This window comes from Cryptomeria japonica, chromosome 5, assembly GCF_030272615.1.
Source record: "Cryptomeria japonica chromosome 5, Sugi_1.0, whole genome shotgun sequence".
NCBI classification, from domain to species: domain Eukaryota; kingdom Viridiplantae; phylum Streptophyta; class Pinopsida; order Cupressales; family Cupressaceae; genus Cryptomeria; species Cryptomeria japonica.
Window position 1 is genome coordinate 34587719 of NC_081409.1, and position 25915 is coordinate 34613633.

The 25915-nt window shown below is 36.2% G+C and overlaps 1 protein-coding gene across 1 annotated transcript in view; it reads left to right on the forward strand.

Moving 5' to 3' along the window:
* The first annotated feature begins 423 nt into the window (after positions 1–423).
* LOC131057444 (serine/threonine-protein phosphatase BSL3) overlaps positions 424–25915 on the forward strand; it is a 74202-nt gene continuing 48710 nt past the window's right edge. Inside the window, exons 1-2 of the mRNA XM_057991631.2 lie at positions 424–1218; positions 20792–20852. Coding sequence (XP_057847614.1) covers positions 909–1218; positions 20792–20852 — 371 coding nt within the window. The 5' untranslated portion in view covers positions 424–908. The remainder of the gene's footprint in view (positions 1219–20791; positions 20853–25915) is intronic.

Here is a 25915-nt window from a genome sequence, read left to right on the forward strand (position 1 = left end):
AATATAATTCTTATCTAAAATTTTCACCAAAAAATATTCTCTTTCATAAAATATAATCTCACTAAGATTTAAAATATATTCTAATTGAAAAAATCCCAAATATAAATACAACCATACAACCATCGAATTTAGCCCAAACGGGGCAAGGACCACGACTGTATCACGCCAGTTCTGCGAAAAGAAAAGTTCCAAGGAAAAAATTCCAAGCTGAACAAAATTTCCAAGCAGTGAAGAGTTGTCCCACACCCACGGCCATTGCTCCCCAAAACACAAAACAAAGCAACAGAATAGAATGCGATTGATTTATAAACGAATGTACATTCTACACGTAACTACATGGGTTTAACGATAAAAATAGCGAAACTTTAAAAACAACAACCACCTTGTTTGCACAAATTCGAGAAACATGAATTTAATACATTTTAAACAGCTCAGCAACGGGCCGGCAAATCTTGTCAACCGCAGTTAAACATGAACCAGGGTTGACAACCTTGAATTAAAATTTCCTTTTCGCAGGGACAAAATACAGAAGTCCAGCAAGGATAATAATAATCATTCGTAAATTCCCAGCTCTTTACAGCGATCAGACCGGGGTTCGAATTCCGCGAGCAAGAAAAACCAAAAATATCAGAAGAAATTTCGGAAAATATCCGAAGTCGACATGTTTTTGTCTTGAAGATTAAATTTTCACGCGCAGCATGAATGTGTGATGCCGTTCGGCTTAGCGCAAATGTGGAAAAGCTTGATTGCTCTGAATTTGATGAAATTTGGGATTAAAACAGGGCATTGAGGTTTTAAAGCTTATATTTTTACGCGTAGTCGTGAAAACGCGATGCAGTTCGGCTTAAAGCAGAGTGGAAGAGTATTATTGCACTGAATTTGTTGAAATTTGAGGTTGAGAAGCAGTCATGGAGGTGGATTCGAACGTTGTCAGTGAAGTTGTTAAGGAAGAGGAGGAAGCTCCTCCTGTTGCAGCTAGGCCTAGGCTGGCTCCATCATACAGAGTAGTTGATGCGATTATAGAGAATAAAGATGATGGACCTGGCCCTAGGTGTGGTCATACTTTGACGGCGGTTGCAGCGGTGGGAGACGAGGGGACGCCTGGTTATATTGGTCCTAGATTGATTTTGTTCGGCGGTGCGACCGCGCTTGAAGGGAATTCGGCTGTTGCTGCGGCTGCTTCTCCCCCACCTTCGCCTGGTGGAAATCCAGGAATCAGTAGGTTTTTATCTTTGTTTTATGTTCTTCATTGTATTTTGGTTAGGTTTACATCTTGGATTGTTTGGATTTTATCTAATCTTATCTGTTAATTGTGTGTTGATAAATTTTAGTATCGAGTTTGCATATGAGCCATTTTGTTTTCAGCTGTATACTGTGTGCTGAGCATTTTTGTTTAAGATTCTCCTTTGTTTTATTATAATTTTATGATATGAGTTTTAGAGGTGGCTGGCTTGTCGCATTTTGTTTTGTTTTGTTACTTTGCCTGCAAGATTTGCATTTGTAGGCAGTACTTGAAAATTAAGGACTTTACAATTTTTGATATGTAAACATTCCGTTCTTTCTTCTGTCCACGAGAATTGTGTTTATTAAGTAATTTTTGAGAAGTAATGATCCCGTTGTGTTCTGCCTGCTAGATTTTGCTCGGTTCATGTGTGTGAGATTTGAATTTTGCTAGCAATTTTTGAGAAATAATGATTCGGATCTGTTCTTCTACCGGCGAGATTTGTATTTTGCAAGTAATTTTTGATAAGTAACGATTCTATTCTGTTCTTCTCTCCCTTAGATTTATGTTTAACAAACATTTTTGGAAAGTAATAATTCTGTTCTGCTCCACTGCCTGTGAGATTTGCATTTAGTAAGCAATCTTTGTGAAGAAAAGATTTTATGTATCATGTTTGCATTTGAATTATTCTAGTCTTGTTTTTAATTTTAGATGCAAATTTTTCTTGAGATTTTTGGTTTGTGGTTTCGTATTTGAATTATTTTGATAGCTTTGCTCGGCCCTTCTGTCTGCAAGATTTGTACTTTCTAAGCAATGCTTTGGAAGTAAAGATTTTTTAGGTTTGCATATGAATTGTTTAAAGTTTAGCTGTAAATGTGTTGAGAATTCCAGTTTTAGGTTTGCATTCTGAATTATTTGTTTTAAAGACTTTAAGCTTGTACGATCTCTAATTAGTAATTATTGAAGAAAATAAATTTTTGGTGAAAAACTATGTAGATGGCTTTCTCAGATTTTTCTTTTCTATACTACCATCTTTAAGATTTGAATTTTGTTCTTCTGTGTGCAAGATCTGTTTTTTTAAGTAATTTTGGAGAAATAATGATTTTGTGTTTTTAATTTTTTGTTTTTAGATTTACATTTGAATTACATTATTTTGCTTTGATTTTGACTTAAAGATCTCGACAAGTGTATAGAATTTTGTGTTCTATTATGTATTATGTCTGTAAGATTTGCAGTTTGTTAGCAAATTTTAAGAAGTAAAGTTTGTGTTTTATTTATGCATTTGAATAATTTCGAATTTGTTATTATTATATCATAAATTATGTATTGAGAGTTCTAGTCTGGTATTCCATTTGAATTAGTTTGTTTTGCTTTGATTTTAGGTTCACATTTTGATTTGAATTAGTTTGTTTTTGTTTTTTCTTTTAAGTTGTAAATTTTGTCTGGACAGTTATTTTGGTTCGCTTTGATTTTGTCTTGAAAGTCTTGATAGATTTCTGGATTATTGCATTATTTTGTGTTTAGTTTGCATGTGTTAATAAAGTTTGAGAAATAAAGATTTCGTGAATTAAATATTCATTGTAGGTTTGCGTTTGCTTTGTTATGAATATCTCGAGAGGTGTTGGTTTTCATATTCTGTTCTGATCTTCTGGCCGTAGATGGGCAATTAGTAATTAATTTTGAGAAATAACTTTTTTTTTAAGGTTTGCATTTGAATTATTTTGGTTTTGTCCTAATTTCACTTTTAAATTACTAAATTGTGTTAAAAATCTTAATTATAGGATTCAGTTGAATTATTTCTGTTTTATTTCTGTATACCTGCAGCAGACCATCCTCCAATTAGTTATATTCTATGAACCTGATATAATCTGGCATGCCCCCACAAAATACAAGGAGATGAATACATTAATTGGCTCCGTTGCCCATACAAATTTTCAATTTGTTTGCTAGGGCTGTTCAAAATGTAAGGGACTTTGACTATATTGTAAAATATTCTTTCTCCATATCAGCATCCAATTCAAACATAGCACAAAAAAGGGTTCATGTCTCCATAGTTTATAACACAGACTCCCAAAATTCCGTCAAAATTGTGTCTCCTAATTTAACAAATCAGAATTGGGAGCGGTTATGGGAATGTGGGTAAGGTACCCCGATATGGCAAAAATATGATAAGGACTGGGTACGTCCATACAAAAATGTAAAAATTACAAATATCTACTGTTTTTATCTAATTTACATATTACATAAAATTTAACTAATTATATTAAAATACAGCATGATAAATTTATATTAGTCTACTAAAAATACATTATGATCAATATTATATGTATTGTGACAGTATATAAATTTGTATTAGTATAGTAAATATTATAAATTCAAAAATAGTATATAAAATTACATCATGATTAATAATTTAATATTTAATTGTTATTTGGTTACCTCTTTCAAATCCATACTGTTGTGATATGGTAATAAGACTTTAATTTATATAATTATATATAGTCACCATAATATCTACGTCTATTCAACACCATCCTGTTAAATGGATATATAATAGATGGGATGGGATATTACCTGTTTACTGTTGCTGCAAGAAGTTAAATGCTCAAAATGTATTATATGACTGTTTAGGGTTTTATAACTGTCATTTAGGGTTTCAGATGGTTTGTCTGCCAGTGGAATCAATCTGAGAATGTCATGTTGACCCTAGAATTGCCTAGAAGGCTAGATACACCATTAAATGTTTCCACGTGATTCTAATCACTGGAAATCGAACCATACCTGTTTCCGCACAATTGAATCTGATTCTGGCATGAATTGTACCCAGAGACGCAGGGTTTTCCTGCTGATTCAGTAATGTAGTGTCTCCCAAACGATCACATTGGTTTGGAGGGGTTGAAGAAGGGGTTATGGGAATGGCTGACCAAACCTTATTTCCTCCTCATCATCTATAGACTCCAACAAACTCTTGTTCATCATCTCCCTCAATGTTTGATGACCTAGGTTACCGGGTTCGCCTCTGGGCCCCCTTGGTACGGGTCCGGGTTCGACCGGGTCCATGGTACGGGTCCGGTTCGACCTGGGTTCGACCAGGGTTCGAAAAACCCAGAGTGGGTTCGACCCTGGTCGAACCCAGTCGAACCCGGGGTCGAACCCAGTCGAACCCGGGGTCGAACCTGGGCGGAGTCAAAAAACAATGCAAATTTAATTTTGTTTTCAATTCCGCCTTGTAAAAAGTGAAAGTTATAACCTTAAAAAGCAGAAAATTAGACGTCTTAAAAAAACAGAAAACTGATGCACGCCATGGAGTTCTGTGTGGGTTTGAAGGTTGTGATTTGGTGTTGGCGGCAGGGGCGCTGCCCCTCGACCCCACCCTGTACCGCGACAGGGAGCGCGCCCTAGGCGCTGCCTCGGGACCCTGCGAGGGGCGCTGCCCCTCGACCCCGCAAGGGGCTCTGCCCCTTGACCCCGCTGGGGGCGCTGCCCCCAGACCCTCGCAAGGGGCGCTGCCCCTTGACCCCGTTGGGGGCGCTACCCCCAGACCCCCGCAAGGGGCGCTGCCCCTTGACCCCATTGGGGGCGTTGCCGGCAAAATCCAGGTCCTCAGTTTGAAAAATTAAACTTGGATGTTCTTAGTTTGAATCCATTTAATGATCAAACTTTAAATTGTTGAAAGTTGAAACAATGATACTTGAATATTTTATCATTTTGATATTAGACTTGATGTATATGATGCTGTTATGGTATGATCATGATGCTACGATTACAAGTTTATGTTGGTTTTGTTGTTTATATGATGCTATGTGACATGCTAATCTTAATTCATGCTTATAGGTTGCATATATATATAATTTACATGTTTTTGTACTAACGAACCCAAACGAACCCAAACCCCTTTTCAAAATTTTGCCGTACCAGCGTACCGGGTTCTTCGAACCCGAACCGGTACCCGAACCCGAACCGGTAACTTAGGTTTGATCAAATTTTTTGACAACAAATATGAAATATACCTTCCATCCCTTGATGATTGAATAAAATTATAAATGATATGGGTGTTTGATTTGCCATAATCTTTCAATGGTTAAATGCCATACCCGAATTGATGTTTGCCGCCTCTTCACGGAATCTGGAAATATATCTGGTACCTGCAACTACAGTTTCAAGCCCAATTATATGAGCTATTTTATCACCTTTGAGCAAGTTTTTGTCTGGCTTGAATTAGCCATGGCAGTGGCAACTTTATCAGCTATACTTGTTTCGTTCATGCTTCTTCTCAATTTGGATTGTAATGCTCAGAATGAAAAATGTTGGAGTTGTTCCTTCTATGAAATATCTTCCATTCTGTCAGGGCTTATTTTGCTTCCTTCTCATATTAAATCTTTATGAGTCATGACAATCCTGTAGTTTTTTGTCTCAAAATGGCATTGTCCAATGTCAAGACATCTTGGGTAAGAAAAATCTCTATCCTCCTCCACAACACCAACCATCCTTATCTCTTGTTCACTTTTGTACCTGACTGTCTCTGTGGGCACACTTGTTATAGTAGTTGTGACCCTTGCCATCATCTCCTACCTTGATGATTTTAGAAGAGGATGTCATTAGCAAAACTTCAAAGCTCTGAAAACATACACAACAATAAGAAAGACATTCAACATGGTGTTGAAGAGGTGGTAATCTGCTCTTCTGGTACCCTTTAAATCACATGCAATCTGTCATGTGACACTTGAATAATCAAATGAGTGGGCGCCAAATGAAATGAGCATTCAAGTTCCTTGAATTAAGTTGTTCTCTTTCTATTATATACATCCATACTTTTATTATTCTCCATAATTATTGCTTCTTGTATTTGGGTGAATATTTTTAGCACATAGTTCTTTGAACTCTAAAACTTTTAGTCTTTGAAATAGAAGGTTTATTTTTTATTTTTAAACTGGTATGTACAGGTTCATAGAGATAAACTCCTTAGCTTGCTACCTTGTTATTCTCCCTCCTAACATGTTCAATGGACTGAATTTTTATTTGGATTGAGGCGAAGCATTCCTGGACGACCTTGTTTATTTGCTAGTTTGGGCTATTTCAATTTATTGTTGCTACAACTGCAAACTACATGTCCGCTTCAACTATCAAAATCCTTCACCCCCATGTCCTTTGTTATCTTCCCTCCCTCTAGAAACTCTATCTTTTGTAAGATGGTTAAACATTCGTTTGGATGCCTCATAATAAATTATGATAGAACTGCAATGGAGAGTTTTGAATACTCTTCCCGCTTCTGCTAGGCTAGTTAATGTTCAATCGAAATTAAGTTGTTTCATAGTGACCACCTTGTAAGATTTGCATTTTGCTTTGCTTCTACCAATCCCTTTTTTGGTAATTTTTTCCAAAAGCATGTTTTAATATAGGAAGATTTTATGGTCAGTTCGCATATCTTCTCATTCTGGGAGGCCAGGCATTTATTGTTCCTTGGTACTATCAAGTATCAATTATTTGTGTGCAGATTCTTGAAACCATAGTTACTAGATTCACCTGGACTTGCCCAAACTTGACAAGTTTCAAGGTGAGGTGAACTGGTCAAAACTAGTCTCGAAGACTTGGGAACTAGGCACCTGTCGAGTCTTCTCTGCAAATCTTAGCCATGACAGGTAGATGGAAAGTAAAAAAAGCAAAAAAACTCATAACATTTAAACCTAAAACCTATGTGTTGGAATCACCGCTGCCGTTACACCAAAAGCTTGAGCTGTCAACGAACGGGAGAGTGGCCAGAGACAAGGATCCACGGGAGGCGGGATGAAGCACATGTCGTGAATCCCGAAGGAGGTGCTGACCAAGTCAACAATCTCCCCCTCGGCACTGACTGAGGGTTCCACACTGATGGAATGAAGGAGGCCTCCTGTGATTCGAACGTGTAACCCAGCTCTTTGATACCAATTGTTGGAATCACCACTGCCGTTATGCCAAAAGCTCGAGCTGTCAATGAATGGGAGAGCGGCCAGAGACAAGGATCCACGGGAGGTGGGAGGAAGCACATGTCGCGAATCCCGAAGGAGGTGCTGACCAAGTCAACACCATGTTACCGGGTACTGCTGGTAAAGCGTAGGTCCTGGTACAGGTATGCCCAGGGTACGGCCTGGGTACCCGGGGCCCTATCCAAGTGTAGTTTGGTACGTTAAAACCTCAGTTTCACTCTTTATCATTTTGGGTATGCCATTTCCTTTATCCATCCAGTCCCAGCTGTATCGTTTTATATCAGAATATGCCAGCAATCAAATATCATTTCAGTTGTATTTGTGAGCTTTACCTGTGAACACAGGGTTAGTACACTTTATATCAGCATTAATCAGATTGATTTCAATTGATTTACATTATGCATATATAGCAGCTGTTTGTTTATGTTTTGTGAAATCACGTTTCTTGTATTGTTAATGATTTGGCATTTTGTCAAATGTTTGCAAAATGAAATTGAACCAGCTTCTGCACTTGACACAGCTAGTGGGAGTGGCATTCCAATTGATTGTGGTTCAATTGAAATTGATCCAAATGTTGGTGTTGACCTTGATGCTTCTGATGAAGAAGAATATGAATATTAAATATTGATTGTAATTTGAATTTTCATTGTGTAATGACATTTTGAGACTTGAGTTTTTTCTTTTTTCCTTTTTTCAAATTATGAATGAGGTCAGATATTCTATATTTTGGCAATTATGAGTATCACTGTTCTCATAATTTATATTTTTGAACATAAATATATATATGCATGTATATGTACCTGTACCCAAATTTTTTTTTTTGCTGTACCGCCATGCTGGGTTCCGGTTCCCGTACCTGTGCCCGTACCCAATTTGGTAACTTAGCCTAAAACACATGAAATGATCTTTAACATTTCAAAATGATATTCATTTCATTTGCGAGAACAAGCAAGGAGAAAAAAAGAGAATTTTAGGTAAAAATACAATCCACTGAAACATAAAATAGAAAAGATATTGACAAAAAACATAGACGGCTTAATTATTGCTCCGTAGCTTTGCTACTCTCATTTTTTTAAGGGTTTGGAGTTTGGTTAAAAGTGTTAATATTGTGAAAAATGGCATGCATCGTGAAGGTTTGAGTGGTTGCAAAGGCTCTCTCTCTATATAATTTTTTTGCTGTACTGCCATGCTGGGTTCTGGTTCCAGTTCCCGTACCCACACCCGTACCCAAATCGGTAACTTAGCCTAAAAGACATAAAATGATCTTTAACATTTCAAAATGATATACATTTCATTTGCAAGAACAAGCAAGGAGAAAAAAAGAGAACTGAAGGTAAAAATACAATCCATTGAAACATAAAATAGAAAGGATATTGACAAAAAACATAGACGGCCTAATTATTGCTCCATAGCTTTGCCACTCACATTTTTTTAAGGGTTTGGAGTTTGATTAAAAGTGTTAATATTGTGAAAATGGCATGTATCATGAAGGTTTATGTGGTTGCAAAGGCTTTATATTGGGCTTGGATGGCTTCACTCCTTGACCTAGCTTTGTATCATCATCAGGAGCGTTCTAGGGGTGCTGCTTCTAGAACCCAGCAAGGGGCAGTGCTCCTTGTCCCCATTGGAGGCTGCCACCTCTAGACCTCTGATGTATTTTTAAAAAGAAAAAAGTAAAAATCAGTTGGGCCATGCCAGATGGAGAAAGCAACATTTGTGTATTCTTTTGACTTTTTATTCTATCAAATTTATGCTTTGGTTGTAAAGTCAATCTCTATTCTAAGTAATGCCCCTATGGCTGTAACAGCGTTTGTAGACTTGTCTAATATACAAGCACAGGATCCCACATGGGGCTAGTGATGTTGGGTCGAGTGATACATGTTCCTCTCTACTGTAGTTCATGACTCCATTTTGTGATGTTTGTGTTTTATGCTTATGAATATCATTAATTACTATAAAGGAAAGTAAATGAGAGACTGGGTTTCCTTGCCTGAGACTGCTAGATATAGGAAAGTAACCAAATTGGAGAATCTTCGGGTAGTGAAGCAGCTCATGATCCATTTCCTCCAATCTGGATTGAAGCTGAATCTGTTAAGTACAACTCCAGAACAGATTAATTGACTGTCAGTTACCATGGGTCATATCTTATTTAATTGCTACTCCGCCTTCTCTGTGGGAACAGATTGAATTTAGAAGTTATGAGCTAAAAATATTTTGGAAAATCTGAATTTTTGTACAAATTGTCCTTGCTTCTTTATGTAATCCTAGGAAGGATTAAGTCAAGTTATTTTTCGAAACCTTCATGATGCATGCAGAGATTGAATGCAATGCATGAAAGAACTCAGGAATTTTCTTTTCTAGTATCCTTCACATGATTCAGGGACTGCCATCACCACATCAACATCCTCACAAACTATTGCAAGAAAGCTGCACAAAGGTCATCTGACCTTTGAGATTTTGTACTTTGACATTAAAAATGCCTTGTAGATTATCCTCTGTCAATGGACCATTGAGCATTTTGTTACTCTCATTTGAGAGGATCCTTGAACTAAACTGCAGTATTCTTTGGAGAACAGTAAATTAATGGAAGAACCCAATATTTATATCACATTTCTTTAGCCATCTGATCCTGGATTTTTGCTTACAGTGAATTTATTCCATTAGCATTGGTCTGTTTTGCTCCTTATCAGCTTAGTCTCATTAGTTAAGATAGCCTTACATTTTAAGACCCGATATCGACAATTTTTCTTCTATCAAAAGTACCTCCAAATTGTTTTGCATTCCGTTCTTTTAAGTTTGCCTTTGGTAGTTTATTTCATGAGCTATGGTGTACATTTTTTACCTTGTTATTTTGACAGAATCCTGTTCTTTGATTTTGTCTTTGTGGTTTTCATCTTTGAATCACAACAGATTAAATTTGAAAGGGCACCTTTGAGGGGACTAGTTTAGTTTTGATGATGAATGAGATAGGTCAGTGATTCTAAATCAATTCTAGAAGAATGCAAACTAATCATGTTAGCAATCTGACTCTGGACTTCAGTCCATACACACCAGGAATTCCTCTAACTATTCATCTAAAATCTCAGATCCATCTTCTATTATTCCAAGTGCAGGGACCTGATTTTGGCTTAACATCCAAAAGCCCATCTCAGCTTTGAATTGATTTAACTCAAGTGTTGATTTTAGTAATCAGACTGAAAGAAAATAACAAAGAAAATATAAATGCAACACATAACACAATGCTATCCTGGGAAAACCTCCCTCTTGGAGGTGAAAAACCCAGCAAGAAATCTCAGATCTGATTAGGTTAAATATAACAGCAAATTACAACATAGCTCCTCTAGGGCATACAAGTAACTTATCTGATTCACAACTCAGATTAGACTTGATCAACTTGCCCAGAATGCAGATTTCAGACCATATGGCGATATTCGCATGCCCTAGGATGAATGTCTTCAGGTCTGGAGCAGATTCAGCAACCTTGAATCAGGTTCAGCACCCTTGATGCAGGTTCGACACCCTAGGAGCAGGCTCGGTAGACTTAAGAGTGGATTCAGAAGGCCTGAGAATAAGTTCGCACAGTTAGAAGATGATTCACTGAATAGTTCTCTGCCTTAGATGATTAATTCGCTGTTTAGGAAGTTTGCACAGCAGAAGTAGGAGTATTCGCTTTGTTGATTGCATTGTGATCCTCAAATGATCTTACTTATATATGAGTTCAAGCCCACAACAAACCTTGGTCGGCCTTATTCATTTTGGCGCCAAGTCACAAGAATTTGAATACTTTATTTACAAGTTACATCAAATAGGTCTTGACCTATTTACAATTTACAAATTATATATTAATCATTCACCCTATTTAGGGCCTGCCCTTAATTGGATATTACAACTGAGATTTCTAAATGTCAAGGCCGACAGGCCACTTGACATTTTGTGCACTAGGTCGGCCCTAGAAGGGATCCGACCTAGCTACACAACAACAACAAGAGGATTGGTTGAAGTGTTACAAACTGACTTTTCATAAGTGGGCAGGATGGTATTAAACTATTCTCTCAAAATCCATCAATCTGAAGACTAAGATTTTCACGAAAATTTAATAGATTTTAAAATTGAATAGCCTTCGTGGCTGTGTAGTAGGGCCATGGACATTGAAAGTATGAAATTGCTGTCAATGCTACGAGCATCAAATCTAACCGCTTGTAAATCAGTACAGGAGTCCAGTTGAAACCCCCTATTAGGTCCGATTTGAATTGACCACTTCTGTTAGTGTTGTATTGGGAATTTAGGTCTTTACTAACACAAATGTGAGCATAAACTGACAGAAATCCTGTTTTAGTATATTTTTCCATAATACTATTTTCTCGAAGATTGTTTGTTCTCTTAAATTGTTTCCTATGTGTTCAAATTTCAAACATGTTGGGTTTCCAAAAGTTTCCTGATAATCTATACAAATGGGTCTGCAATTCCATTTTAGGTTCAAAAGCCTTTTTTCCAGACCTTTATATACAGTCTTGAATGATCCATAAGCCTCGGGTCATTCTAAATATTTCCTTACTTTATTTTGCAGAACCAAAAATAACAATGAAATAACCTGGTGAAGAAGCCTTAATTGCTTTACAGAAGGAATCCTCCAAGAGTGATAGAGATATTTCCCAAATCTGATGTGCTTGCCCGATATACATGAATTTGCCGATTGCGTCTCTTTCCTTGGGAATGTTAACTTCTGAATCGAGTTCTTCATTCTTTAAAGAGATTTGTGAAACTATATCTGAAACTGGGTGAATAGCTGGAGCTAACAGAAGGCTTTGGCTGGGAAGAGTTCCTCAGTTATCTTCCTCTCTTGCCTTGATGCTCTTTGCATTCTGAATCTCATCTCTCTTCTGTGTATGCTGCTTGTGAAACCTTTTCCCTTTCCAATGCATTCGTGTAAGTGGGTGTTTAAAAAGATATGAACAACTTACATTCTCCTTTTTTAATTTTTGTCTTTGAAATAATTTTAAGATGTTTGCATAAAGGTTTATTTATCTTTAATTATTTATCTGTTGACGTGTATTTTGTACACTATCAAACACAGAATAAAATACCTGAGGGTACCTTATCCTCTCTTGAGTAAAGCCTCCGAATGCTGAAGATGTTGCGAAAAGGATCAATCGGGATGACTTCAAGGTTCTTGTATGTAGGATCTCTACGTGTGGATAAGCTCACTGTGGTATGATGTGATTTGCTGGAATCACAAGGGGACTTAAAATTGATGACTGAACTTCTGATTTGCTTTGAATATTGCTAGAACACAGGATTTTATTGCCTTAGATTAAAAAAAAAAGAAAAAAAAGGAAAAAAGACGAGGGCGAGAAAAGGATCTAATCCTAACACTAAGAATGTAAGAGCAATGAATGATCTTTGATGAAATTCTAACTAGATCTTGTTTTGACATCCTAGGACCATCTCCACAAGGTTAGTGCGATCTTCGAAGGAAAGCTTTATGATGTTCAAATCATCACTGCAGGCATAGACACCATCAGGTTGATGCATATCAATGAAGAAGCGACAATTGAAGTTAAGCTTAAGCTAAATGATTCCAGTTGACTACGCAAGGCAAGTTTGCAATTAACAAACTGCTAGTAGTATGGATATACGAATTCCACCATCGATCAAGCACATTTCTTCCACTCATCTAATAACACGAAATCAAATATGAGAAGTATAGAGACCATGCAAATTGTCGAATCGACCCATAAATTTCACCATTTCTTCAATGAAGTTACAAGTCTTTTACAACATCATCTTGGCAACAATCTTTGCCTTCTCTCTCTACTCTACTCTAATTGCTATTCTAATCACCTTCTAACTACTCTCTATTCACTAACTCCTTTCTAACTGCTTTCTATCTAATTTCTATTAACTGCTTCCAACCGCCTTTACAAAATGAATAGTTGGGGCTTATATAGTGCCCTCAATACAATTCGATGGCTTAGATCAATTCGAGATCAATGGCCAAGATTCAACGATGAAAACCCTAATTAGGGTTTGTTACAACCATTACATAACATTTAATGCTTGACCAATGATAAAATTGTATTGCTTGGACACATGTCCTCTCTGGAAAAATCGACCAATGGATAGCCGGGGTAAGTACATCAGAGTTTGTGCCACCTCCCATGAGTTAGGTACATTGAATCTGGACATGTTGAGGTGGATCAATCCGACTAGAGGAGTGATGATTGGGATGCCACCTCGTCCGACACTTGCCACTTGGTAGATATTCAACTTGATGTTGCTGAGAAGCTCGCTTTAATTAACTCTTCTGAAATTATCTGCTTCTTCAATGAACCCTTTGCTCTGACTTCTTGTGTCCTTGATTTGCAGGATGATGATGTACCCCGCCTTGGAATGCTGGATTAGAAGAGGTCGCCCTTGATGATGTTAGTCCAAAGAAGGCCATCCTTGTCGATGCTAAACTGGAGGAGGTCGCCCTTATCCTTGCTTGATCTTCTTGGAGGAGACCGTCCTTGATCTGGCTTGATCTTCCAACTCCGGGATCTCCATTTGATGCCTTCACAAAATATTAAAGTTAGTCTTTTGAGCATCAAACCTTAAAGCATGAAATTTAAGACCTTTCAAAGGTAAAACTTAAGATATCAATCTGAAAAAAAGTCATGATAAATCAAGAATTACACATTTTCAAATTAATAATGAATGGAATTTGGATCTTCAAGACTTAGATTTTACAAAATTGCAATGGGATCACAATAAGTTTTGAATAAGAACTTCAAAAAAAGTAATTCTTCATACCTCCTCTTTGATTGCTTAAGTACAAAACTTTGAAAAAAAATGATGAGAGAAGACCGGATTTCGATGGACAAGCTTAGATTATAGTCCTCCCTTGGATGAATTACACCTCCTCTAGCTTGAAAAAGAATAAACTCCACTAGCCTCTTCAAAAATCTGGAAATTCGCCTTCAAATACCTTCAAAACATCTGGAAATTATCCTCCAATTTAGCAAGAAATTCGCCTCTCCAATGGCCTTCAAGATGAATTTCGCACTTAAAAGGAATGATTGAATGATTTGAAATGTGAAGCAACACTCCTCAATATATAGAGCGCTCACCTTCCACTTACCCATGAGGCTGACCTAGCAAATAAAAGGTGAAATAATAAATAAAACCTCAAAAGGAGTAGGTCGACTTGTCAAATAAAGGCAAAATAATGCCTTGTGCGCTCAACTTTTAATTTTTAATTTCACAAAAATTAATTTTAAATGCCTTTATAATAGAAATTCGATTTTTTTGAGGGCCTAAATTAATTTATTAAATGCCAATTTAATTAATTTTTTCAAATATTCCAAAGTTAGCAATTTGGCATCTAATGCGATTTGGAGGATATTAACGCCCAAATATGGTAAAAAAATAATGAATGCCATTAACTTCGCTCTGGTCCCTTGGAGAGGGACAGGAGCGAACTCTCAATCTAGGCCTTGCATTCCTCATTTTCTTGTCCAAGACTTCATCTAGGCATCTAAAATGGCATTTTTAATTGGAGCTTTGAGTTTAATTTCACTTGATTTCTAGGAGGAAAGTGCCTTTAGGATTTTTTTTCGCCCTGGACCCTTGGAGAGGGACAGGAGCGATTTTTCACTTTTGGTCTTGATCCTTCACCTTTTATTTGTCGATTCTCGTTGTGGGGTAAGCAATGATCCCCTTCGTCCATTCTATGCATGCTTAACTTGTTTTTGCAAGGCAAAATTGGTGTTCTAAAGATTTTCGCCTTGGTCCTCCAGTGAAGGACAGGAGCGCTTTTTGCATTTTAGGCTAGGATTATCAAGTTTTGAAAGCAAATCTTTGTTCACCACGCTTTAGAAGACCTTTTCCATCTTGCACAACCTTGCTTTAGCGTAATTTTGGAGGGAAGTTATTGGTTTTGTAAAAATCGCCCTGGTCCTTCAGTGAGGGATAGGAGCGCTTTTGGGTTTTTTGCACAAATTCTTAATCCCTTCAACTTCAAATGATCCTAAAGGCGTAGAACATCATTCTCCACTCTCTTTGGAGTTTTGAAAACAAAAATATTATCTCAAAATGTAAGGTAAATGGGCACATTTGGAAATTTTGCCCTGGTCCCTTGGAGAGGGACAGGAGCGCTTTTGCCAATTGTCATCAAAATTTGCAACTCTTGCATCTCAATTCCTACTCGAAGCTTTTTAAACATCCTTTCAAACTTGTGCCTTGGCCTAGATTTGTCCAAAATTGGCGAGAAAGGCTAGATAACATGTTTTTCGCCCTGGTCCCTTGGAGAGGGACAAGAGCGCCTTTTTACATCTTGGCATACTTCTTTGTTCTTTAAAACCCTCAATTGCGTCTAAGGCATAAAACATCATTTCTCTCTCCTATCCAAGTCAGGCTTTGCCTCAAAATCTCAAACAAAGAGGAGAATCTTGTAAAAAATGCCATGGTCCTTCAGTGAGGGACAGGAGCGCTTTTTGTCTTCTAGGCCAAAGTGCTTCATCCTTCATCTCGAAAATCTTGGCTAAGGAAGATATCATCTTGTTATACGCCATGAATAAGAGTTCAAGCCCAAGAAAGGTTTAAAAATGTGTATATAAAGAAAATCGCTCTGGTCCTTCAGAGAGGGACAGGAGCGCTTTTACCTTTCTAGACAAAAACTCCATCATTTCATCGTCTTTGATCAAGTTTGGATGCTCTATCACGTTCATTTCGTCCTCCACCATGCCTTTGATGTCTCAATTTGACCAAACAAGGTCAGGAATGACTCAAATAAGCTTTTTCGCCCTGAACCCTTGGTGAGGGACAGGAGCGAAATTTGACTTTTTGAACTCTCTATCAGGATAATTCTATGGAATATAACATTTAAGTATAAGAAGGAAATGTCACTTATACTTTAAGTTATATTCCATATATACTTTCAGGATGTTTGAGAGTGGTTTCAGACCTCCAGGAGTTATATTGCAAAATCTAGTTTTTGGAGGTTTTTCAGTTTCCAGACTTAGTCAAATTTCAGGATCAGGACTTTCAGACTTAGCCAATTTTCAGGATCAGGACTTTCCAAACTTAGCCAATTTTCAGGTTCAGGACATCACTCAAGCCGGACCTGCTATCCATGTGGTCCCTTGGGCGACACTCAAAATGCAAAGGCTAACGGACAAAACCCTAAAAGACCCAAAAGAACAAACCCTAGAAAGCAAAAAGCAGGGGTCCCCATTTGCAATGGGGCGATGTGTGAAAACGTCACAACATTATCTTACATCAAATTCCTTTATTCTCTTTGGAGGTTTTACATTTTAGAAGTTTTTTTTTGAGAATTAAAGTTCATTTGTTTTTTCTATTTGAATCAACTGTAGCCCATGTTGCAAGCACACGATTTTAATTTACATTTTTCATACAATTGCTTTATTTGTTCAGTTTCAAATTTCGGTTTTGCAATTAAAATTTGCATTGAGGGTGGATTTTTTGTATATGTATATTTTTTTGATAATAGTAGAGGGGGATCTAAGAGGGCCCTTGCCCATGTAATATAAATACTGATAAACAAACATTCAAAAAGGATGAGCATTACAACAACAGCCAATAAGAGGCCTAACTATATTCTGGAAATTACAAGAAGGAAGAACTAACTATAATCCTGATAAATTAGTCAAAATGCCTTTCCCATAAATGGAAGGCCAGAGAAGCTGAATTCACAGCCAGCACAAAAACAAAAGCTAGCTGTAAACAAAACTAGGAATTAGAGACATACAACTCCTCAGCCACCAGACCCTCCAAAACAATCGGGGGAAGCTTCCAACACTTTAGACATTACTTTCGATGTTGGCTGCAACTACCACCTGCTTAGGAGCTGAACTGCCTGCACCACTAGTGTGCCAGGGAGTTGAAACATACTTTGTGAATAACCTCACGGTGCTTCTTGTAATGTATTGAACCATCACCTGCCAAAGTAGGGATTGTAAAAGCACTTGCCAGCGCCAAAGTTCCTTTCTTGTGAGAAACATGCAAACTCTTAACTACCACGCAAAGACAATTGCAAAACGAAGACATGTTTTGGAAAGATTCCAACATAGCCTTGATTTCTACTTGCAAGGCTTGTAAATCATTTTCCAACGACATGGATGAAGGCTCCTTTTAAGCATTGATACCAGTGACTGCTGCAAACTCCTGTTCTTTGGCCTCCCCTCAAAAAAGATCAGCCTCAGTAAAACCAGTCCTTGCCACCATTGGGAAATACATGTTGTTGGAGAAGAACCAAACCAACAAACCAGCCTCATAGGTACTTTGAGATCACCGTTGCATTTGACTTAGCAGTTAGCTTTGAAGTCAGACAGATTTCAAGCTCTTGAATGAAGCTTATCATTGTTGTAATGTCCCCTCTTGGAAATTAAACCAAGACCAATCCCAACACTCATCATTTCCTATAGATCTTGGGAATTTTGCACTAAGGTGATGGGCTTTGATTATTTTCAATTCAAATTGTTAATGATCTGATGCAAATTTAACTCCACAAGGAAGAAGGAAGAAACTCTTTCGGTTGAATTAAGGAAAGGTGCAAGAACATCCAAGGTGGCTGTTGTATATCGCTTACCAGCTTTAAGAATGTATTTGATCTGAAGGATACACAGACTCAAATATGTCAGAATACATTATATTATCTGTTGCCTGTAATGAATGAATCACAGTGAAGACCCTTTACAGATTCCAAATACGGAGGATAATATCATCATTCTACAGGCCTTGAGGGAGCACGCTTAGCACTCTGGAAAAATTAATTTCAAAAGCAATCCATTACATGAAAGTCTTGGCAATATACCTGGCAAGTCCTCAAGACAAGGAAACAATGTGATTTCCAGCAACAATGAAGGGTTAAGTTATGTTATGAAATAATAATTAAAATTTATCTTAATAACATCGATCAAGGGGGGCATTTGATTATTACTCTTGGGGGAAAATGTTATTTAAGAGAGGCCAAGCACGGAGGAGGAGGCATAATATTGAGAAACCGTTCTATTAATATCTACTCTTTGTTGAACGTGGAACCTGAGGATGAAAACCCTCTATGTTTGGAATTGGAGGACGGAAACCCACAATTCACTAGGAGTGATTTCACACAGAAATCACCATTGTGCAGATTTTTATTAATTCTTAGTTTGTAATTTAATAAGTATTCTTTCAAACCTACAATTCATAACTGGTTTGCAGTGATCGGTCAATAAATATTCTAAAGAGAACATACACATTATAAAAATGAAGTTGAGGATCACAGCATTATTTAAGAGTGCTAAACCATATTTAAACTTGTCTATGCCTGCCGTACAATATGAATAACTGATCACAACCTTGCTGCATAGAGCAAAAGGTGATTGCAGCGGGTTATAAAGATAATCGCAGCATTTAACTAGGCAGTCGTAGCAATGAGAACTTGCCATGAGGCAATTCCCATATATTAGGTGATGCTAAATGCCATACTTTATTGGTTGCTGTGAGCTTTTGAAGAGGAATCACGAGTTTTAGCTGGCGTGTCTTTGAAGGAAGCTGCAAGTTTGTTTGACCCAAAATTCAGGAAATTGCAAACCACAAATTGGGGATATTACAATGGTATATAAAATCATGAGAGGATCAAAATATTCCATTCGGGATAATACAATTGTCCACAAGATCCACTTGTTCCAAAAAATCTTTACTGTATTCAATAGAGATTGGAAGAGGCATTTAAAACCTGAGTGTAGCTGATGAACCACACCTTCCATAGACATGGGTTCTTTGCAACAAAGGAAAAATGCGTAGGAGCCATAAAAATGACGAGCAGACATAGGCAAATGCTACTTAACCTTCACTAAAAAGCAGACACCAGTAAACAAGTAGCCATGTAAGCTAGAAAAATTACACCAAAGCCACAACTTGTCATGATATAAAAAGGGAGAACAGTTCATGTGAGCATGGGTGGCAGGATAGGGTATAAATAACCATCATAAATGAAAACATATTCAGTACAATACCGCTCTAGGGAATGACCAAAGTGTCACATTGAAACAAGAAGCTAATCTAAAAGTACAAGCCAACAAGGGGTTGGAAAGGCAACATGCCAACAAGGAAATCAAGGTGGCCTATCATCCAATAATTACCTTCTGAACAAAGGCCACAAATCACTGATCTCACTGCTAAGCGTAGAGACAGGATCTTGAGTGATTCTCGCATATGTGAGAGTGTCATCAGCCACCTTGTTACCTTCCCTATGAGAGTGCACAAAGGAGACAGGATAAAAGATCTTACAAAGCACTAAGGCTTCATCAAGTGACCTTCATTTGATTCTGTAGTTATGCATATACTTTTTATATTTTACCTTCTAAGTTCCCTTTTTTTCATTTATTTAAATTTTTTAAAGCTGTTTGTAATGGTTAAATACCTTCATTTATTTTATTTAAGAGGAAGATTTGTATCTTATCTACAAGTTAGAATACAACAGTTACCTTGTATTTAATGGCTTAGATGATTTGTTTGTGATATCTACGTGGATATATGTTTTTTGTATTGCCACTTAGATTAGTTCTAGGGAATGTATGTTGTACATATTTCATGCCGTCTTTCTATATGTAATTTTTTCTTTATTTAACCTATTTATTTGCATTTTTTCATGCATTTGATTTGTTTACTATGCACTTAGGTTTTTGCACTCTATTATGTTTCACCACTGCCTTTTATGTTTCATATTAAATTTTAAAAGGGAAATCTGAAAAATATATTGTAACTTGATCTGTTTGGAGAGTTTACCATTCAGTTTACATTTTCGGGTTTTTTATAACTGTTGATTCAATCTTTTGGTGCTAAATGTAAATTTTGCCCATCTATGTGTAATCATTTAAGTTTTTTCCATCTTTGTATAAATGTTGAATGAACTTCATGAATATTTTGCTTAAGGTTTGTGCTTTACCTGCATTTTCTGGAGAAAACAGAGGACTTGTATTCTAGCTGCAAATTGAAGAAAAATATTGACAAAGTATTTAAAGCATTGTGATTTATCATTAATTAATAATTATAGAAAAAACAAAATATTTGGTATATCACTTCAGATCAGCTGCACTGGACTGCTACAAATTGCATTTACCTTTGGCTTTTATCACATGCAATCTACCATTTTATTTATACTTTTTAACATGCATCTCTTTATGAGAACAACATATGTTGGCATGCCATTCTACCCAAGCAGCAAAAACAAGGCTTATCTGTAAATTTTTGGGGTAGGGACATTTTGGAAAACAACCCAATTTTCCCCTTGCAATTAGGAAAATCACTTTCAAATTTTAAAATTTCCTTATTTTGTACTTTATTTGAATTTTGCCCAGCTTAACATTATCTTTTTATGAATACATCGGATTTTCAAGATTGCAGTACATGGTTATATTCTTCTAGCAAGTTTTTTGATCTGTCTACAGTTAAGACAAGCTCAAGAGAAATATATCATTTGGAACATAGTTTTTTTCTTCATGTTATGTAGTATTCATGATGGTGTTGGTCATTTTTTTTCAATTTTTCTCTAGGATTTTGGGTACTAAATCATTGGCAAGCAATATGGGAAATTTGATTGCCATCTCTGCTTGAGTTGTAGGGTTAGCAGGGGCAACAGCTGATGTTCACTGCTATGATGTCTTGGCAAACAAATGGACAAGGTATGCATAATTATGGTATTGTAGACAAGGATACAATATTTTCTTAATTGCATACTTTATTATATGCATTTTATGAACCCATCCTGGTATTGGATTTCTAAGTGTAGTAATATGCTTATACTTTTTGAGAATGTTTCTTGGCACTTGCAGAAATATTTAGTGTAGATCTGGATGTGAAATATTAAATATTATCCTCATACTTACAGTAAATCTTTGCCATGTAAAATGTTATGTTGATAAATGATTTTTTTTTTTTGTCATTAGATAGTTTTCTTCCAAATAGATAAATTTGAGGATAAAACAGCTTTTCTAGAAAGGATTAAGAGCTGGTATGAATGATATTATCATTAATAGCTCCCACTGCTACCGGCAAGATACAAAACAAAAAGGCTACGTGTGAAAGTTTATTAGTTTGGATCTATGAGCATAGAGCACTCTATAGATTTGGATGTCCAAATGATTATAGCTTGTGTCAAGATGCTACTTTGCAAGCATCTGATTTCTTATTTGTATGGTAGCCTTGACTAATCATGCGATAGCAGCTCTTTTACAATTCCAATGGGAATAGAGATGCAGCCTTGTGGTTCTACTTGGGAAAGAGCCTTAATTTTCTTTGAGATGTCTAAACTCTCAAGACCTCTTTACCCTGATGCTTCATGGCATCAAATCATTCCATCAAGCATTTTTGTTCTTGGTCATCTTTTTCAAGTTCCTTCATCTGAGTGCCTCCCTCAAAAGCTTAAAATTCACCTTGAATTCATCATATTGGATGTTGGGGTTCCACTTAGAAATGGAGCTAATCCTCTTCCTACATATAACTCCATTACCAGGCATTTGTGGTATGCGTGTTATTTTCCACAATTGATTCACTGATTTTTTCATTCTGAAAAAATGCAAGCAGAATTATTGACATACAGCTTTTATATTCAAATAATTCATGTAATACTCTAATCCCTATCACTTTTCATTAACAATCATGCCACTGTGACCATCAAACTATGTGAGCCTAATAACAATCCACGTTGCGCCTAGTAATTGCATTGTGAAGAACCTACGAACTTCAAGGGAGAGATCCACTCAATTAATCTACAGATTGTATTAAACATGCAACGGGAATTAGTAAAACAAGCTCGCCCAATTGTCTTGAATAAGGGATTGTGTGGGCATTGGGAATGTATGGTAGAGAAGAACTACAATTAAAATCTCCGTAGAAATGGTTTATGATCCAACTATTCATCTCCCTTCTTGGAAGTTATTGGAAATAGAAGATGAAGTGTCATTCTGGTGATGTGGATTCTTCTACTGACATGGTTTAGTGTGTAGCACCTGTGGAGCTCAATAGCTGGTTTTTTGATTTGTACTGTGCAGGAGGTGCCAAGTATAATTTTCCAGTATTATTCACATGAGGTGCAAATTCTGCATGCACTAGAGCTGTCAAGTGAATTGCGAACAGAACTGTGAATTCCAAGTTTGTAGGTGCTGCCAAACCATGTTCACATTACAAATTCTAAGTTTAGAGGAGCTGCCAATTGCAAGGTTGTAGGAGGCTAGTTACAAATTCTGAGTTCGGAGGAGCTGCAAATTCTGAGTTTGCAGGAACTGTGAACTTTAAAATGAAAACTAGTCAATTTTTCCAATTGACTCATGAAAGATGTCAATGAGGTTTCAGATTTGGGAAAGCTGACCACAAAGTACTTATGATAGAACCAAATCATCCTGTTATCAAGTTAGAATTTGAAACATTTGCCCTCTTTTGACACAGATTATAATAGCACACAACTTGAACTTAATAAAAGCTTATTTACCAACTAGCCATGGTCAAGGTGCATGTATGCTAATTCCCACTGAAATGATTGCTCTTTATTCTAGAATTACATTTATTGAAAACATAACTGTCTAGAATTATATCCCCCCCTTAATTCAGGTCTCAATATCATGTTCATTTAGTTGCGTTGTTCTTATTTTCATGTCCTCTTTCTGGGTCTATGGCAAAAGAATTCTTGTAATATGGGAATGTTCTTTTGGCATTTAGATGCCGAAAACTCTTGTTTACCTAGAGTAAGATCTGAAGAAGAATGTATTGTATGTTTCAAATAAAGAACTGTGGGATATCTTGATTGAAGCAATGTTACGATGGTTTTCTTAATTAGTTTAAGATGAGAATTACAGAACAAAGCTTTGGCACTTGATCAGTGATAGCTTTTTAATTTGCACCTCTTGGGGCAAAACAAAATGGAACAGTGTGTGAGGATAATCCTCTTTTCAAATTGGAGTAGGAAGCTCTCTATAACAAAAAAATATAACCAAAATCCTAGAACCTAAGCAAATGACTTCTTGATTTTTACAATGAGTACAATTTAACTTGGGGTTTCAAACGCACATTTCAAAGTGTAGTTAACTAGATACCTATCATTTTAGTCCTGGAGCAAGCACACAGTGCTATGAGAAATTTTGCCATTTTTCTTAAAGAAAACAACCTACAGCAGCTAATAAATGCCCATTTCGGCTAAAAGCAAAGACAAGAAAAGTGTGAGTACAGCACAAAGATGAACTAATTTAAACAAAGGACACAGACAAATTAAACAAATCAACGAAGGAAACTGCATTCAGAGTTGCAACAACCACACTTCAATGAAATTAGCAATATAAAACCTGCAATTCTCAAGGAAAGCAATTTGATTTACCTAAACAATCCACACAAAAGACCATAAAATGCTTGAATATAATTTTAGCTACATAATAGGCTTACCAAATTCCATTCATTAAAATCTAAGTACAAATGGCACTAACTTATAAGTGTTTATAGAGTTTTGTATTAGGAGTAATAAAAAAGCTAATTGCAACTTTTATGCTATGAATATTTTTCTTGCTCAGCAAGCAAGCCTATTATACAATTTTGTTGACAAATTTCAAAACCATAAATTTGAAAATATTCTAATGGATTTCTGATAAGGATAATTATTGTTGTATCCGTCTGAAACTTTATACTGGTACCACTTTGATACTTGCTTTTGTGATTGATTTATCAATCACTCATGCGTCAAATCTAAATCATTGGTGATGTTTTCCAGATGAGTGGTAAAGGTGTTGTGTCAAACTAGTATTTCAAACTAACAGTTTTTGCAGGTTGATTGTGGTTGCATATTTTTTGAGATTAAAGTAAGTTCTTATTTATGTTGAAGACGACTTGATCTGCAAAAAAATATATTGGCAAATAAAAAGTTTAGAAGCACACTTTTAGAATGCTAATGTTACGAGCCAACATGATGATATTGTCAAGTGAATCACTCCAAGGAAAGGTGAAATGGTATGGCACACTTTCATATTGCATATTCATATAATAAAGTAGCACTCAAGAGATAAGACATGAGTTGTTTTTGATGCTCAAGGAATAAAAAGAGAGAAGGATTTTATTTAAGAAAGTTGTACCTAATCAAAGAATTAGATAAGGATGGTGCACATGTTTGATAATATAGCCAGCAAGAGAACCACTCCCAAAGTAGCATGACAATTTTAACAAATGAATCATACCAAAGGGAGGAGTCTTTTGCAAAATGCAAAGTTATTTTGTCATGATATGTGAGGTGGCAATCTGGTCAACAAAGGGAACTGCTCCAAGGAAAAGGCAAATTTGGTTTATGTTATGGCACATTTTCTATCAGGCATTGCAAACTATAACTTGCACCAAAAATAAGAAGTTTTAAAAGACATGAGCTAGCAATCCAGTCATCAAGTGAATTCTGCGCAAGGAATAGTGCACTATTTTGTGTCTTTTGTCATTTACTATTCCTCAAAGAAGCAATAGTTTATGCAAGTAAATTGTGCCTCTTAGAATATTCATCACACGCACAACTTTGTGATGTCTTCTATTTTGCTATCTTCAAAAAATGACATTCATCCTTATAATTTCTGTCTTTTCTAAAAGTATGTTGACCTTTCTAAATATCACGACCAAGACATCTTCTAAAAGTAGTCATTGATAGTCCTAATTTCCCCCTTTCAAAGATGATTTGGCATGCAAAAACATAAAACATTCAATTTTGGTTTTAAAAATAAAAACAAATCATAAAAGTTAGAGCTATTCTTTAGCTGGATCAGCACATGTTAATAGAATAAACATTCAAAAGTATGGATTGCATATTTAGTAATGCCTTCAACCATTCAAATACACAAACAAAAATTCATGCAGCTGTTCATATTAGGAAACAGTCCTTTGCTTCTAATTTTTGCAGTTTGGAAGGCTAATTTGAGGTATTATCGGGAGGAATGTTTCAAAAGTTGCTGCTGCAGTGGGGTATTTGTTCATTGTTGTACCACTCAAAAGTCTTGTAAAGCAAAGCAAGATTTGAGATTCAGATCAATGTGATTGTTAATGATGGCAATAGATAAAGAATGTTATTCAGATGGTGAATTTCAATGTGTGATTGCTGTAAAGATAATATAATCAGTGAGGAGTGTTTTGATTCAATTATGTGTCAAATTGAATCATCAGAATTTAAGTGTCTTTTAAAGGTTTACTAGATCTCATCAACACAAAGGATAGCTTCACTAGAATCAACTTCAAAACCACCTTCTAGAAAAGTTTATTTAGCCCATATTATGTTTTTTGCTTTCTGCTGTTCTTAGTGTTTCCTCAATTTGTAGCTCGAAATCAGCTATTGTTAGATTGCCTATCAGTAGTTCTCATGTTAGGGACGTGAGCTTTGAAGTGTTAGTTTGTGGTGATTTTTACCATTAGTGTAATTGAGGATCACATGGTTTTAGATTCAATAGGGGATAGAATTTTGTAATAAAGATTACATCTTGCAATCACTTATTCTTAGAGTAGAAGTCATAGCTATCTATTTGGAGATTAATGGTGAATTTTATCACTATGCACACGAGGTATCATTGGTCATGTGGAAGTAAGAAGTGTTTCCCTAGGTCCGGTCTTTGTTTTAATAGATCGTTTTGTAGTTGTATTATAATGGAATGATGGTTTTTTGGTGTTTTTAACTTGGAAGGGTTTTCCCTATGTATATATTGTGTAATGTATTTAATCTGTGTATCTTGTGTTAGAATAA